The 17,290-nt window shown below is 43.9% G+C and overlaps 1 protein-coding gene across 5 annotated transcripts in view; it reads left to right on the forward strand.

Moving 5' to 3' along the window:
* Window positions 1-17,290, forward strand: part of NPAS2 (neuronal PAS domain protein 2) — a 101,183-nt gene that overhangs the window by 44,311 nt on the left and 39,582 nt on the right. For all 5 annotated transcript variants that reach the window (XM_080601568.1, XM_080601569.1, XM_080601570.1 and 2 more), the window contains 4 exons: window positions 5,189-5,242; window positions 9,997-10,145; window positions 13,373-13,464; window positions 16,576-16,665. In XM_080601568.1, the coding sequence (XP_080457694.1) occupies window positions 5,189-5,242; window positions 9,997-10,145; window positions 13,373-13,464; window positions 16,576-16,665 (385 nt within the window). The remainder of the gene's footprint in view (window positions 1-5,188; window positions 5,243-9,996; window positions 10,146-13,372; window positions 13,465-16,575; window positions 16,666-17,290) is intronic.

The following is a 17,290-nucleotide window of genomic DNA, read 5'->3' on the forward strand; positions in this document are numbered from 1 at the left end:
CACGCGGAGAAATGCTTGGAGTTATACAGATGGCAGTCTTTGCTGATTAATGTTAGTTTAATTTGTTTGCCTTTCTGTTTGCAGCCGTGTGAGGGGAGAGCGGAGTGGGGTTGAACCCGGGGATTCACTTAGCCTGCTCACTGAAGTCTGAGTGGCTTTCACCATTCGGTAACGATCGTAACAAGGAAGATAACGAGCATGCATGTACTGATCTCTGTCAGAGACGTCAGGCTCTGCACAAACTTTACGCCTTGCTCACAAGCTAGAGATAAAGGGCGCTTTGCGCTCACCCCAGCTGCCCTCCTTGCATGCCTTGCTGCTGGCATTGGCAGTGTTACTCCTGGCTCAAACAGATGTGAGTCATGCCATGGCCATAGGGGTTCACGTGCTGCACACCCCAAAATCTAAGCACCACCAGGGTAGTGGGGGGAAGCTCGCAGAAATAGGTGCAACACTCCTGACATTCAGAAAAGGATACCTTTTCCCACTAAATGGGAAAAAATGTAATGGATAAAACCAGAGTACATTATGAGCTTTTACTTCTCATTATAATCTCGTAACACTCAGTTGCATTACCTGTGAGCAGTCTCCTGCCAGCCCCAGTTCAGAAGAGCAGAGCATTAACTTCTGTCAAATTACATCATTTTCATTGGCTACATTTGGACTATTTTTTTAACGTCTGTTTTGCTTTAAGCCAGGCACCAGCTATAGATTCAGTGAAAATATGTATGAAACTTGGAGAAGCGCATGAGTTTCATGAAGTTTACCTTTCCTCATAAAGTTTTCTTCTTTTTTTCTTTCTGTCCTGTACCTTTTTTGGAAACTTATAAACAACCTCTTCTCTAGTGTAAACAAAATGTAGTAAACCACTGAAGGCATGAAGACTGAGCTGCACACTGTCAGCCAAAAGCAATCATAACTCTAAAGGTAGACACCATGGATCCACTCATGGATTTCTCCTTTGCTCATAAAAACAGTGATTCCCGTAAAAATTGCAGCATAACATGACCTCTTGTAACTGCAGATGGCCTTTCTTCCACTCAAAAGGCACAGTCCCTTCTCAAATAACAATGTATATCATAGGGAGAGAAGGTTCTTTATTATTATTTTCTTAAGTTTTGTTCAGGTTACTCTGTTTGCATTTTCATAAATCAGTTTGGATTGGGATGGGTGGGATTGTGCTGTATTTAGCTATGGGCCCTAGCATGTTCTTGTAACAGCTCAGAGGTTTACATATGAAAAATGAATGTGGAGGGGTGCATATAAGTTTGATGTGCCTGTGAATGTCTCAGTTTATTCTGATTTGATACAAATCCTTCCTGTGTGTGTACCCACCATAACCCTCGTGGTGGGTTGTCTGAGCGCTTCATCCATGTTAAAGAAATGTAGAACAAGACATTTAAAATGTTCAGATGGTCACTTCTTGCCTGTGTCTATTTCCTTCCCATGTGCTTGTCTTTCTCTTTGCCCACTCAGCAAGGCTTGGAAGGGAAATACTCTACTTTTTAGTCTACTTTAGTGCTGTGTAGCACCCATGGGACAATGCTGCCCCATGTCCACAGTCAGACCTTGGTGCCATCATCCCGGGCAGGGGACCCGGCAGCGGTGCCAGCACAGCAGTGTGGCTGTGCGTGCCTGTGATTGCTCACCAGGCTTCCCCAGGCACATCCCAGGGCCTCTAAAGGAGATTTACATCTCTGTCTTCGCCATCATCAACAGAGAGATTGCCTTCAGCTGAGTTAAACAAAGGTGATTGAAGATTCTTGTTAAATGTCAGGCTGATTTGCAGGAGCTGAGATTAGCTGGCCACGTGGCAACTTATTGGGAAATCAATAGCTGCTTACTTGCATTTGAGTGTCAGTCATTTTACGGTGTATTCTCATGAGCAGTAGGACAGTAAGGAGGGAAACCAACATCCCTGACACAGGAGAATGATAGTTTAACTCACTAAAAGCCATTTTTCCAGTGCAGCATGAGGTGATTGGGGCCAGAAGAATTTTACAGTGCAAGCTCTGTGTCCACTGGGAATAGGCTGTATCAAAACAAACATATGCAGCCTTTCTTCTGGGGAGTCCCCGGAGTGAGCTGGCACCATGCTTGAATTAATCCTTCCCCAAGCAACTCTTCATTGTATGAATGGGGGGGAGATGTTCGTGCTGTAATTCCCCATCTGATAACTAAGCCAGGGGTGCATGGTTTAAGAGTTTTAGCTATTCTTTTGTTTCCAGAATGACACATTTCCCCGTTAGCTGAAGAAGCACTCATCATGAAAAATAGACAAAAAATATCCCAAAAAGGAAGGCATATGAAATAAAGTATTTCTATACATGTTTCTGTACAGAAGGGGCCCAGCCGTCAGCCCATCCAGATGTCCCAGATATGATGATGGCCTTTATTGCCTGCCTTGTTTCTCATGCTGTATGTTCCTACTTCTTAAAATTGAGCTCTTTTGATGGTAGGAAGTTGTCTGAGGAGCACTTCAGGCAACAGCTGAAAAACTTGCCTTTGGTTTGGTTTGCTCTGCTTGTGGGTGTGTGTCTTTCTGTAGTCTGTTTGTCTGAGTGCTGTCATGGTAGGAGTATGTGAGCTTTCTCCTTCTTTCAGGTGTTTCCCAACTCCAGGAGTGATAGCTTCTTCACTCTTTGTTGATAATGATGATGGTACTGATGAAGCCCCAAACATAAATGTCCCTGTTAAACGCTCCGTTGGCAGGAGTTAGGTAATGTGGTGCTGTTACCCGTAGGTTTTCCAATCCTCTGTTCGCATGAAAGGACTGTTTTATGAAATCCTGGTGCTACTTGTTTTTTATGCCATGCCTTTGCAGGGGAAGCGTGGCAGCGGGCCCTGGAATTCGCTGCCTCCTCCGTCACTGCAGGGAGCCAGCATTGCCTGCCCAGCCAGGCACTGACAGGGATGAAAGAGGAGATTCCCAGCTTGCCACTTGGGACCCTGCTGGCTCCAGGACTGGGAGGATAATGCGAAGCAAGCAGGCTGCCCTAAGCGCATTCCTGAGCTCCGTGGCTTGGGTTCCTCCTCCTGGTGTTAGCCAGCATCTTGTCAGGCTCAGGAGAGGTGTGACAGCACTGGTTAGCAGCAGTTGTACATTCTGCCGGATCTATTTTATTGAGAGCAGTTTTAATTTCATATGGTACATATGTACTGGCAAACACTGCTAGCGATGCTTACAATGCTCTGGAGATTTTGCCGTGTGAGCAAACAGAAGTGAAATGACAATTAGATATTGTCTAACACTAGCAACAGCACAGCAGGTCCAGAATTTCATGTCAGTCAGTGAGAAACCTTGTTTACTGGAAGCCGGCCACGCATTGCTGTACAGATCTAGCCAAATCCCTGGCAGAACAGACCAGTTAGACCTGTTGCTCCCCGGTAAGGGTAGAGGCTTCCCCCCAGTGCAATTCCGTGACAGTTTGTGGAGTGCAGCTGCAGGAAGCCTCTTTCCATAGGTCTGCCGTGCCTGGTGGAAACAGATGGGGCTGAGCAGCAGCGCTCCCGAGTGCCCCATCTGCCCCCAACCCTACTCAGAGCCACCCAGAGCTCTGGTCCCTGTATTCCTGCTTTCTGCTGGGAATCTGTTGCAAATAGAAGAGCCTCAGAGGAAGATCTTTGGTGATTCACAGAAAGCGGCGTCCTCTGCTGACGCCGCCCCACCTCACATGTCATATCCTGCATTCAACAGGAGTGCATGCTATGGAGCGTTTTGAGCTAAGGTCTAGCAAAGAAAGATAACAAAATCCTAAGTGCCACCCCTTGCCATACTACTGATGCTTTCATTACTCTCAGATAACATAGCTAAACATTTCCGTTTCAGTATGTGAGCAAATAGCAATAAAAAACACTGAATTTTGTCATTACACTTTTTCCTGAATCATTTGAAAACTCATCTGTTGGGCTAGCAGCCCAACTCTTCAGCTGGGGGAATAATCACCTGTAGCATTTGTAAAATGATATTGGATTTTTATTACAAATTTAACTGGGTCTATACACATTCCTAGTCTAAAATATAGATTGCAATATGGCTGACTTGCCTGTTTTCAAGTCAAAGAAGTATCTGGAAAAAAAAAAAACTACATGGTGTTATTTTTTATTTTGTTCTGTATAACAGGATTCCTTCAGCCTTCATATTTTCTATTTATGCTCCTCCGTCAGCACATTGAATCCCATGAAGCACTAGCTTTACCCTCCAATCACTGACCTGTAGCTTTAATTTTTCATTCCTCTTATATTTGATAAAAAATTACAGGGTAGTTGCATGTTCTTAGCTAACTGTTGAGTAATAAGCAGGTGGAATATGACTGTAAAAGAGCCACTGACAGAAGGAGGGAGTTTATCCACTGTTCTTAGCATTGATAACTTTTCACTCCTGTTTTTTAATAAAACGTTCCTTAAACAGGCAAATTCCTGTGTGACTCATATGTGGAAAATACCATGGACTTAAATAATGCACGGCAATTAACTTCCCTCCTCCTCCCTTCAATTTTCTTTATGTCCTACATTTTGAGGAAACATTAAATGAAAATCTGGCTGTTGAAAACGAGCATTATCATGGCACGCTGCTACACCGTCACTTTGGAAATGATGCTTTGACCATGCCCAGTGCTCACAGCAGCCTTGTGCTGCCCATTCGGAAAATATTTGTGTGGGATGCAGCAGGATTGCAGCTCCTGTGCTGTGGCAGAGGTGTGAGATGCGGTGAGGGGCTGGAGGAAACATGCAGCCTCCTCCTCAGGGCACCGGGTCTGCTCGGCCCCCCCAGGCTCTGTACCAGTCCAGCCCGTCCGTTTTTGGGGAACGTGGGAGGGCTGAAACTGCCTCCTCAACTTGCTCACACCCTGGGGTTCATCTGGCCTGCAAGCTGGCAGAAAGTAACCTTGACACTGAAAATCCCCCAAGAAAAGTCTGTTTATGTACTGTGCTGGCACACAGTGTTGTGCCTGGGAGCCTTCATCCCTGGCTGCAGCCCCTACAGCTAGCGAGATGCTGAGGAATAATGTTATCTGCGATGGATGTTCCTTAAAATCAAGGACTGTGGCACAGAGCACTGCTGACACATTTATCTGACCTGGATATCATCACTCTGTTATTAAAATGAAATAGCATGACTGAGATTAACCTGCAAGTAGAGCTAACAACATGACGATTCATAATGATTCTTGCATTCCTTCAACAGAAAAAACTGCTTAGACAATCTAATGGATGAAGATGAGAAAGACAGGGCAAAGAGGTGAGCACTTCTTCTTTTATAACTCTGTTTAACTCGCGGAGAGCTTAATAGTGTTTGTTGCTGCAGAAGCTGTTTTATCCGTAATCAATTAATCAAAAAGAGAGAGGAAAAGAAAGCCAAGCGCAACTTGAAAAACTGCCATATCACAGATCCCTATTCCTGGCTACCCTGTAAGAGGAAAATAACTTAGCAATGTTTCCTGCAGAAATTGTCACAAAAGCAAAGGCATTGATCGTTTTTTTCACAGTACTGCAGACCACGAGGATTGAAGAACCAACAACATACTCCTGCTGCTATAGTACATCATCCTAGCTCCCAGAGTGTATAAAATGTGTGTTGGTTTTGGTTGTTTTTTATAAGAAACATCTTGCAAAAGACAAGTAACTTTAAAAATGTGTTTGTTTTTTTTTTTATATATAATATGATGGTCATTTATTCAGCAATGCTTATCTAACAGTGATGAAAACACCCAGAAGTTACCTTCCTACCAGATAAAGACCTTTCAAAGTGCTGTGTCAGCCCTAAAGTGGCAGAAACATTTATTCACATCTCTTCTTCGCTCCAGGATAAAGCCCCAGCTGATCCGTGGGCAGGAAATTGTTGTGAGCACTTTGTGGGCAGGGGAAGGGTGTGCTTCAAGGCAGAAGAACCGTGGCAATCAAACGCTAATAACCGTCCAATCTGGCCGGCATCTGCAGTGTCACTAAAGCTGTTTGGAAGCATTTGTGGTTGTTGATTTTTTTATTTTTATATTCTCTTCTGGAAGCATTATCAATACTGCAGCACACAGTCCAATTGCTTGAGAGGGAGCCATCGGCTGCATGCATTTTTTCCCTTGGTTCCCCCTAATGAGAGTATTTCCAGTCCAGGCACAACTAGTTGATCCAGTTTCATCTCCTTTGATTCCTTCTCCGCTTCTTCCCTCCCTGCAGCTTTTTCTCACCAATATAGGTCAGCACACGCCGCTACCAAGCTTAACCGCTCTCCTTTGCTCTTACCTCTAATTTGTGCATGCTCCTGGGCCAACAGCAGCCGATAGAGAGTGCACGGGGCCCCAAGGAGTGTAGGATGCTGGTGCGGGCACCTGGGGTCAAGGAGGTGGTGAGCAGGAGGCAGCCAGCACCTGCAATCAAGCATCACCGCTTGGCACGCTTAAGTCCTGCCTGTTTTCAAGATATTAGCATTGTTGAGGAAAAAATGCGCTAAATGAATACAGAGAGGACAAAAATAGGATAAGGCATATCCTCACGATCGGCGATTGTCATCACCATCTGGTGTGATTTTCGTGCCGCTTGTTCGAGGAGGGAATTTTTGTCGTGCCCTGGGGCAGGTCTCCTCAAAGGTAGAATAAAAAAAATATATAACTTTTAAAATGTAAAGGGGAAATCACTTCTTTAGAACATAATTTAAGTACATTTTGGTATTTAGAAATAAATCTGAATTGGAAATTACGTTTAAAAGCATGAGAGGCTTCACAACAGTCTAAAGTTACTATAGTATACTAGAACCATTAAGATTCGTTTAAAAGCTGCAATGTTTTCTTCCAAAGCTTTAAAGAAAGTCAAACATGGGAGAAGCCATTGGCTGAACATTATTCTGTTGTGCTCTAAAAACTAAGGGCTCTCATCTTGTCTGCGATGTAGGGGAAACAGAGTCTGTTTTATTCTATTCAGCATGAGGAATGGGTCCCTCTAAGTGGAGAAAGACAAGAGGGGGCAAAAAAAAATGCAAGGAAAATTGCTCTCTTCTTCCATTTCTTGAGTAAAAAGTAGGTGAGACTGGAATTTTCTGGACGTAACTCACTGAGGGTGTTCCCAGGCCAGGAGCTGGGTATCTCAAGTGAGAAGTGTGAGTAGCTCCCCCCATTTGCTATCAGCTTCAGTTTATTAGGCACATACAGTCTGTATTATCCAGACATCCCGCCCATGCTGAGAAGAGTGGCCATCCTCTCCCGAGGACAGGCATCTGCATTCTCACCTCTGGGCCAAGTGTTTCTTATTCGGCTGAGCTGCACAGCTCTTCCTTCAGGATACTGGTTATTTTGAGCCCTGTTCTGTGCTGCCTGACTCCCTAACCTCATTCCAAACACTAAAATGTGGATATGATGGCCCCAAACATGGCAGCATTAAAGACCTCTTCAAGATGTTTAGAACATCCTATTCTATTCTATTCTATTCTATTCTATTCTATTCTATTCTATTCTATTCTATTCTATTCTATTCTATTCTATTCTATTCTATTCTATTCTATTCTATTCTATTCTATTCTATTCTAATTATATAACCCATTGGACAGCAAAGAGGAATGTGAAATTTAGTGTAAAGTCACATTTCATTGTAAATCAGCGTAGTGCAACAGCTACTACTCAACAAGTATCAGCCTCTCTTTAAGACAATAAGCAGCAAATATACAAGAATAAAAATGGCTATTGAGAACACATTTTAAATTGGTGGTTTTGATCTTTTTGAATTCAAGCTGTCCTGTATTGCCTTTAGCTGTATTCACTAAAAATCCAGATTTTATTCATACCGTGTCTCCTTCTTCCCCTTGGATATGCCATATATTTTTTCGGAGTAGCGAGGAGGGAGGAGAACTGGGACAAACAGTATGGAATTAAGACACAGACTGTTTTGGCTTACTGTAAATGATATGCCCTAGCAGTGAAGTAAACAAGGCGAGGGAATAATCTTCCAAGGGAAGTGTTGAAAACTGCATTATTTAAGACATTTACAACTGGACTGAACAAAAGCATTTACAACTGTACAGGGATAGTTTAGATGACCTAATTGTGGGTTTTTTCTCTTTTATAAATTTAACTGCGATCATCGATTCAGATCTTGGTAGAGTTATTTCCACTAGAGGAGGTTTTTTATTTCCTTTGTGAATAAAATTCAAGTGTTAAAAATAGATACTTTACATTTCTGTCAAAGCATCTTTATATTTTGGCAAAGCAACATTTTCCCTATAGATGGTTGGTTCTTTATTTTATTTTTAGGAGGATCAAGACCCTTTGAGCTTAAAATGAACTGAGGATTGAATTATGAGGAAGCAAAATGTTGATGTTCTTTAAGTCCCCTTGAACTGTACAGAAATAGGATAAGGATGGAGCTTTTCACATCTTGTTCTGACAGCCTTTTGCGCTGTAATAAGAGCAGGCTGGAATCAGTCAGGCAGCATCCACCCAATCTCTTGTGTTCCGTGCTGTAAAATAATCAAGCATTGGCTTCCATCCAGTGCATCTACAAGTGTGTTCAGGGTTGAGAGCAAGACAAACAAAAATTACCCCTCTGTCAGTAGTAACATCCAGAAGCCTCTGCAGTGATTTCTCTGCTGAAAATGTTTATTGCCATACTGGTCCCTGGGGGGACGTAAATGCCGGGCTAAATTCTGCTCTGATTTTCACCAGCATGTGTACAGAGCTCCTTACAAGGTACAGCAGATTTAACTGGGACCGAGACACTCAGAAGGAGAACCGACCTCTTGGCTTTCCTTTCCTGCCTACATGCAACCAGATTTTTAGATCTTTATGTAACTAGCAAAGCAAATATTGTCTGCTTGAGGACCTTTCAGAAGAACAAACAAACCTTCTGGGTCGTATTTATTTCTATTTTTGCATGGCTACAGAAGTCCAGGAGATACCCTCCACATAGAGGGATCGTCGTATTCATAGGGACCATTCAGAAACCTTCCCTTGTGTATAGCTTGATATATATTTAAAAAGAAAAAATAAAAATAAAAAATAATAAAAAAGTGCACTGAAAAATCTGAAAAGATGATCAACAGATTAATGATAATATTATGAAGGTGCCAAAACACCCCAGATGAAGTCGGGTCCTTTCTTTCTACGAGCTCTTGAAATACAGCAGCAGAAGTAGGCTTTCTCTGAGGAGTCAGCAATCAAAACAGTCAGGACTGGCAGAGAAAGTTGCGGAGTCCCCATTTTACACCTAAGGAGTTGGGCCATCATGACCGTAAGCAATTTGCCCAGTGCCACGCAGACATGGGCAAGAAGGGGACCCCTGCTAGCACTTTTGAGCCCCCAGGTCTGGATACACATCCTTGCCCTCACGACCTTGGAAAGGAGACTGAGCTAGGTGGCACATGAACCAGCTGGCAGCTGCAGCAGCCTCTGCTGAGGTCCTTGATCTGAATGACTTGGAGGCAACAGCCCCATGGCTCTCCATAACCCAACTTAGACGTAGAGAGAGGACCTGTGCAAACCTAGGCAGGTTGCTCTAGGTGGACCCCTTTCCAGTGCAGTGGCTGAGCTGCAGGACTGGGGTCTCTCTCTCTCTTTCTTAAAACTGCACAGATGGGTATGCCCCACATTTTAACCAGTCTCCACTCTTCTCCTTTACGAATGGTTTGCCCAACTGACAGTGTTGGAGCAGCCCTGTTTCCTCTTGCTTTGTGTGGACTTTCAAGATGCTGTGTGCGCCCAGGAGACAGACAGAGCTCCTTCGCCTGCAGGCCTAATGCTGACTGATAGGCTTGTCCAAACAGCATCCAGAGGCAGCACAGAGGGGCGAGCATCTCTCTGCTGGGCTCTGAAAGGGGCCTGGAGACAAGAGCAGGAGGTGGGAACCGTTGCCTCCTACTTGTCTCTGCAGCTTTGCTAGAGGCCAGCGCAGATCTTCACATGGTGAGGCACGCAGCAAGCTAATTTCCATGTGTGTACATTGCAAAGAGGAGGTGCATGAGGATTTTTCTTCTCTCTGCTCATCCTTTTTTTTTTTTTTTTTCCCTGTCTACAGGGCTTCGCGTAACAAGTCTGAGAAGAAGAGGCGTGATCAGTTCAATGTTCTCATCAAAGAGCTCAGCTCCATGCTTCCAGGCAACACTCGCAAAATGGACAAAACTACTGTGCTGGAAAAAGTCATTGGCTTTCTGCAGAAACACAATGGTAAGAGTTCCTGCAGCTCGTCACGCGCTTGCCAAACGGCATTACAATATTGTTTTCTTCAGTGATTATCAAAATGGCTCAAGGGGCCTAAAAGTGCCAATGTAAGGTATATTTTTTTCTATCTCATAGCTTCTAAAAAGATAATTTGCAGGCACAGTGCTGCCCAAATCTATCTCTTCGGCTGCTCGTTAGTTGAGAATGGCTCTCAACCTGCTAGGGGAGGGGACAAATGTCAGGAACTGAGGCAGCAATGCCCTGCAGCATATGTGAAGAAGAGAGATGCTTTGGGGAGAGGGGTCTGGGGCCAGAGGGGAGATTCCCTTCCTTGAAAATAGCCATATTGAGCAGAAGAACAAAGCATTCACCTCAGCTTCTCCAGATAAAAGTGCCAGGAAGCAATCTGATCAGCCCCCTGCTCCTCAGTGGACTGTGTGGGACTCAACTTCCACAGAGAGCAGAAGATTCAGACCAGAAAAGCCCCGGTTTTTTGAAGTCGGTGTCAGCAAATTGCATCCATAGGTAGCTGACATGCTTTACCTGGCCTGCCCAAGCAGAAAGCTATCTCACATCATTTGCGCACTGTGCAGTTGCAATGGTCAAGTTTGGCCTTGGAAAACCAGGAGCTTATTTTAAAATGCACAGAGTGGGGACAGTGAAGTGTCTTAGAAAGCACCCTCACCGCAGAGGGCATTTCTGCCCCTGCTGCTCTAGTCCCTTTGGTCTAGTTTCCAGTAGGTCTGAGAAGCACACGCAGCAGGCTCCCCGATGCATTTAACATCTTCCAGCAGGAAAAAAAAAAAAAAAAAAAAAAAAAAAAAAAACAGCCGAAGTGCTTCTTCTTTATAAATCAGGGCACTGGTTTAAAATGGGGCCCTCTTGCCCTGCTCCCTTGAGGGAGAAGATGAGGTTTCAGCAGGTGACTGTGGGGAATGTCCCTGGTCCCTCAAAGCAGAGAAGGTTCTCGTCAGCATCAGCTGGCTCGCCTTTGCTCATCGGGCATCTCCCACCCTGGAGATGCTCCGGGGGAAACGGAAAAGAACATAAAAACTCTTGTATCATGACTCCCAACATAATGGAGTCGCAAATGTCAAACTTGCTGAGGAAATAATTATAGTGATTCTGTTGTTAGAGCAAAGTTTCTCTTTAAATGATTTTATTTTTGCCATAGACTAGGTGATTTTATATGGGAGGGCATGACTAGGACATCTCAAAGTCTGATAATTGTATATACCTATTAAAAAGAGACAGTAATAACATATATTTTTTTTTAGCTGCCCAGGGCAGAGTAAAGGAAAATGTGAATATGTCCAATTATAAGAGCCAGGCAAAGAACAATCGCACAAGGCTTGAAACATTGTAGACAAGTGCAGCTGATAGCCTAAATAATTTACGCCAAAAGGCACTTCATTTCTAGAAGAAAAACTAGGTAAAAGAAATCTAACAGTCACAAATCCTTTCACAGCAATTGGGTCAAACTATGACTGGTTTTGTGCACTTGCTAAAAACAGTAAATATTGTCTATTTTTAAACTAGATTAGTAGTCACACAATATAATACAAAGCATCACAGTTTAAAGTTGATTATCTTCAGAATAGTTTGGATCTGGTTTATTCAGTCATATTTCCCTTTCACTTAGTAGGCTAAACCAAGATTTTACTTATACCAGAGGAACGGGTCAATTTTTAGATTTTTTTGTTTCGTAAACAGTCTCTTTCTTCATAATCCACAGAATCTCCCAAATCTCCAGTAATTCTTCCAGCAGTTGATGTTTTGTGTATATCAGCTTTTCCAAGCTATGGCCCTGCCGAAAGCATCCTCTATTTTGAGACTACATAATAAAAGTCCTACAGGGGCTGATCGCTCTTTTTCCTTCGCCTGGTTTTAAAATCTCCCTGTAAAACCATCCCAGCAGTGCCGAGCCGCTGTGCTGCCTGTGACAGCCCCCAGCAGCACAGAAAGCGAGCTGAACAAGCTGCATGCCACTCAGAAAGCTCAGGCGAAGGCTTTCGTTTATCTCTAGGAGATGACATGCACAGGCACTGTTATAAATTTACCATCTTTAATATCATTCAGCCACTTTCGTTTCTCCGGCCAGTTTGCCTGTGTGCTCAGAATAGGGAGCATTGGGTATTACATGCTCTGTAAGTGTTAATCAATAGGATTAATTAGCAGGCAGCACTGAAAGGAGAAGACAGGCTGCTCTCAGCATCCCCTCACTACCAGCGCTGAATGAGGAAGCACTTCTGGAGAAGCAGAGTGAGCAGCGAACAAAACCCGTGCCAGCCTCCCTAAATTATAATATCTGCCCCCATAACGTCGTCTGACAAGTCTGGTAATGCCTTGCTCGGGTAAAGCTAACACAAGTCACTGTTTTTTTTGGAGGAAACGGCTTAACACAGTGCACCCAGATCTCCCTGGTACGGTGCCAGGTTTCACTGCAAACACATGATGCGTCACGCCGGCGTGCCCACACTCCTCCATGGAAAGCTCTCAGGCACTAGGTGTCCACTGGCTGCTGCTGGCCAGGCTTGGCCAACAGCTGGGTCATCCTCGTGGGCATCCTCCATGAGCTCACGGAGGACATGGAGGATGCCCATGAGGGCATGAGTACAGGAGACCCCCTCCAGACAGGATTTGGGATGACACACCGGTGCTCCATCCCTTCTCCACAGTAGAGAGTGGGGCAGCAGCACCATGCAAGGCTGGCACCAACACCCAGATATCACACGTATTTTGGAGAATGGAGAAATTCATTTGCTGTTTGGGGCTGTGAAGCTTTGGGGCTTCTCTGAATGTTTCCTGCTGCTTCTCATTTGGTACAGTAGCTGCAGGCTGAACTCTAGCTCTCTGGCATCCTAATCTGGAAAAATCAAATTGTAAATACCAATTTGGCATATGCCGATCCTTGTCTTAATTTTAATTTTCTGAAAACTGTTTTTATCTTTTGATCAATCCCTAAACAATGCTGATAGAGGCCAATGGCTAGGTGAATACAAGCTCCCACAGCTCTCAGTTCAAGCTGAGCTGAGTAAAAACAGAGAAAATGCTTCAGATTTGGGCCCAGCTTAGACAGTCATTATTCTCTCACTCTGTATGCAAAACCTGTGCTTGAAAACTGCAATTTTTGAATATAGAGGTGATTTCTATCTTTTCAGCAATTTACATATAGTCTTGCAAGATATAATTTTCTTTGAATTCTAAAAAAATGAAATGTTTTATTTGTCTAGAAGTCTCGGCACAGACGGAGATTTCTGAAATTCAGCAGGACTGGAAGCCTTCATTCCTCAGCAACGAAGAATTCACCCAGCTGATGTTGGAGGTGAGCATGCGTGTAGCTTTGCTCATTTTGTCTAGCCGTTGTGGAACAAAGTGTGGTTGGCAGTTCCAAGAGGGCAAGTTTCAGTTATCCAGGTACTTGACCATCAAGAAAAGCCGTCACGTCAGCCAGGGGTTAGAGCTGGCACATGATGGTGCTTTTGACCCTTGTACCAGCGGCACCATTGCACCGTGCTGCCGCAGCCTGCAGAGGTGCAGATGGGGCTCCAAGAAATGCAATCCAGAAGGGGGATTCAAAGCACACTTTGCATTTTGTTTTTTACAACTAGAGGTGAGGGAAAGGGCAGGCGGCAGTTTTTCTCCTGTACTCGTAATGCATTATTATTGCCTAATATTTATGCAAGAGTAGCACCTAAAAAGCAGCAGTGTCACGTCCTTTTAGTGCTAGGTGCTGTCCAACCAGATAAAAACTGACAGCTCCTGCTGGCTTGATGCGGTTAATACTACCTCTGTAACGAATTTCCAGGCCCTTATCAAACACTTTTTATTCTAATAGGGAGCAGGGTTATTTTGCAATGATAGGTTTTAAATTATCTTTAAATTACACCATAGGTGCTTTTAACACTAGCTGTGATTTGAAGGGAGGTGACTCAATGGCGTTTATGCACGTTCGAGATGAAATGCAAATGAGCTGCTAAAATGTATTTTTCGCTCCTGGTAACAGCCAGAACCTTCTTCAACAATGATCATCTCCCATCCAAAACAGGCAGAGGTTGCCGAGCCCCCTCCCTCAGCCATTGCATTTGGCGGTGATGGGACGCCCAGGTTCAGGGCTGAGGGACGCTTTGCTCACGCTGCACCCACAACCGCTGACTCCCATTTCAGTGCACAGGAACCTGATATACATCACTCCTTCAGTTTGCATTAAAACATCTCCCTCAGAAAGCAAGACACTGGCAAATCTCTTGACTTTTGATTCCACACAGTTTTAGAGTAAAACACTTGCTTTTGGTTTCCTAGCTTATAAGCCACCTTCTTATGACTGTGATTTTCTATGCCCTTCATGATAACATTGAGTATCGGGATGTCCTGTTGAGCCAGCTGTTCATTATTTGCTTCTTCTTTTTGCCTTTCCTCTAATCTTATTTTATTAGCATTTGGACAAGACTGCTTGAAGTTTTTCCTGTCCTGTTATTAAAAACGGGAAGGAATTTTTCAAGCGTTGATTCAAAAGAATCAAAGCATATTTAACCACAGTAATAATACAGCAGCTTTCCTGAAAACAGCGTTTTCTTCCTCCATGAAAAGGCTGTCATCAGATTGTATAGGAGTGGGTACTAGGATCTGTTTGTCCATCTACAGCTGTTGCAGTAGTGAAATCTCTGATGAGAGATCTGACGTCTTAGTGTTGGAAGGACTAGTTGCAAGTAAATAAAAATAAAATCATGTATGCATACATTAACTTGATTTTACCACAAAGTTCTGATGTGAGTCACTTTGTATAATTTGCATTGGATATGAAATAAAGACTTGATTTAAAAAAAAAAAAAAAAGGAAAAAGAAAGAAAGAAAAACCTTCACCATAGTAACATGCACAATCCAGCTGCCTTGTGAAACCACTGCTCTCTTCTATGGGTTAACAGCTATCATGCTTTTTAGAAAACAGCTTGAATATACTATACTAAAGAAGAAAAAAACATATCCTGTGCACTTAGATTAACAAAATAAAACTAACTATAGCAGCTGGAGGGTTTTCAGAGATGCTAAACACACACTCTTCTGCTGGGGTATAAGTTATTGACCTGCTTTTCAAAGGATTGTAGCACCAGCAGATTCCCATTGACTTAAATAGTTGTGGGTGCTCAGCATTCTCTGGAAAAAGGAACATATGTTTGTGTCTTTATTCAAGGCTTTGTGCTTTCCTTTTTTTACGAAACAATTAGCGTTTCTAGTGTTCTCCGAATTCCTTCCCTTATTGAAGTCAGCGGGGGAGCAGGATGCTCTGCGGCTCGCAGGATCAACTGCTAGCCCTGCTTGGAGGGATTCCTGGATTCACGGGCAGGTTTTGTAACTCCATGCCACCCCAGCCGAGCAATACACCTGTCTTAGGAACAGGTATTTCCTCTGGAGCATACCCAAACCCTCTTCTGCTTCAATCATGCTTATGGCGCTTCTACTGTTCAGCTGTGGTAGTCAACACAAACCCCGGGGCCACCAGCAAACCAACAGAAAGGACACAGACCTGCTCCACCTGAAGGCACTGGGATCTTCACCTGCGACTCCTTAACTGCAATGGGAAAGTTTTGATATCACCTCTGGGCACCTAATATTGCCTTTGATTTTTTATTTTTATTTTTGGGGGGGAGTGTGATTCTGCTCAGAATAGGTGAGATGTAGCTCGAGATCTGGAAATCTACCTAGATTTAACTTTGAACAAGATTTAGCTCAAATCCTGGTGGCTCAGAATAAAGAAGAAACTAATTTTGAAGTGAAAGCATTGCCGTGCAGAGCGCTGTCACTCACTGCAGTCCTGGGTGTGAGAGCGCTTACCGCAAGGTGGGACCTAAGCAAGGAAGAAGCTCTGCAGAAGGGGGAATTTCTCTTTGAATGAGTAATCCAATACCATGACCTTTAAAATAAATGACTCAATTAAAAGGCAGGCTAAGGATTATTTGATCATTTGCATTGCTTTTACTTACATGAAAGCCCAGCCATACACAACGTTACATTAATACAAACTGAGATTTATGGGTTTTGCAGAGAACTACCATTTTGAGATAGGGCTGCATCCTTTCATCGTCCTTTGATATTTACACAGAGCTCAAATGTTCATTTTAATAACTTCCAAGGGATCCAGTCTTAGTCATTTTGCATTATTAAAATGTGTGATTAATTTAAAAACTGAGACATGAAATGTTCCTGTGAACCCTTTGTTGCTTCAATAGTAGGTTTTACTAGACTACAAAGAACGTTGTAAAAGTTAAATCAGACTGTAAAATCAGAGAATTACTGTTCTGCAACTTGAGATAACATTCCTACAACTCAATAACCACACGGCGCTGAAGTAAAACAGTTTTGATCAACATGCAGCGAGACACGCTGTTTACACCCCTCTTTCCTCCTAAAGCACTCTCCGCTTGTATGTTTTCCTTAGGCATTAGATGGCTTCATCATCGCAGTAACCACAGGTGGGAGCATCATCTACGTGTCTGACAGCATTACACCTCTTCTAGGGCATTTGCCGGTGAGTAACTACGGCATAAGCTTTTCTACTAAAAATCATGGGATCGGGCCCTGCAGTTTTTAGAAACGGACATATAAAAAAAAAAAAAGTGGGGGCTGGGGTGGGAAGGATGTTTTCCTGCAAATCCAGAGAGGGTTTTTTGTCCCTGCGTTATGCCGGTCGCTGCTGTTGATCAGCTCTGCTCCCTTTCAGTATGATTCATGCACTTCAGGCTTTTGTTGCTATGAGGCACTTGGGTCTGAATAGAAAAAGCTCTGCGGGAATACTCTGGCCAGGGGAGGGACGGGGTGACCTGGCTGATCTTTTTCCATCTCTGATTTCTAAGCTAGTGAGAACAGCACCAGTGCCTCTGGCAGCCTGGTGAGGAGCTTGGTAAGGGCTTTATTCTGCTCCAGGGAGGCAGAGGACAAAACCCCGCTGAATTCAGAGGGGTGGGAGTTAGCTGGTGGCTGCTGCTCATCAGGGTTGCTCCCCCAGCTACGCTGGGTTTCCCCAGGTGAGCGCACCCTGCTCCCAGGTGATGCTTCGTGCTGGGGTCAGGCACACACAGCTGCTTTATCTGTGGGTCTTGCTCTTGGAGACTGTGTCTGCTGGGCTGGGCTGCAGGAGCAGCGCAGAGGGACTG

Source organism: Anser brachyrhynchus (genome assembly GCF_964034855.1).
Source record: "Anser brachyrhynchus genome assembly, chromosome: 1".
In the NCBI taxonomy this organism is placed as follows: Eukaryota; Metazoa; Chordata; class Aves; order Anseriformes; family Anatidae; genus Anser; species Anser brachyrhynchus.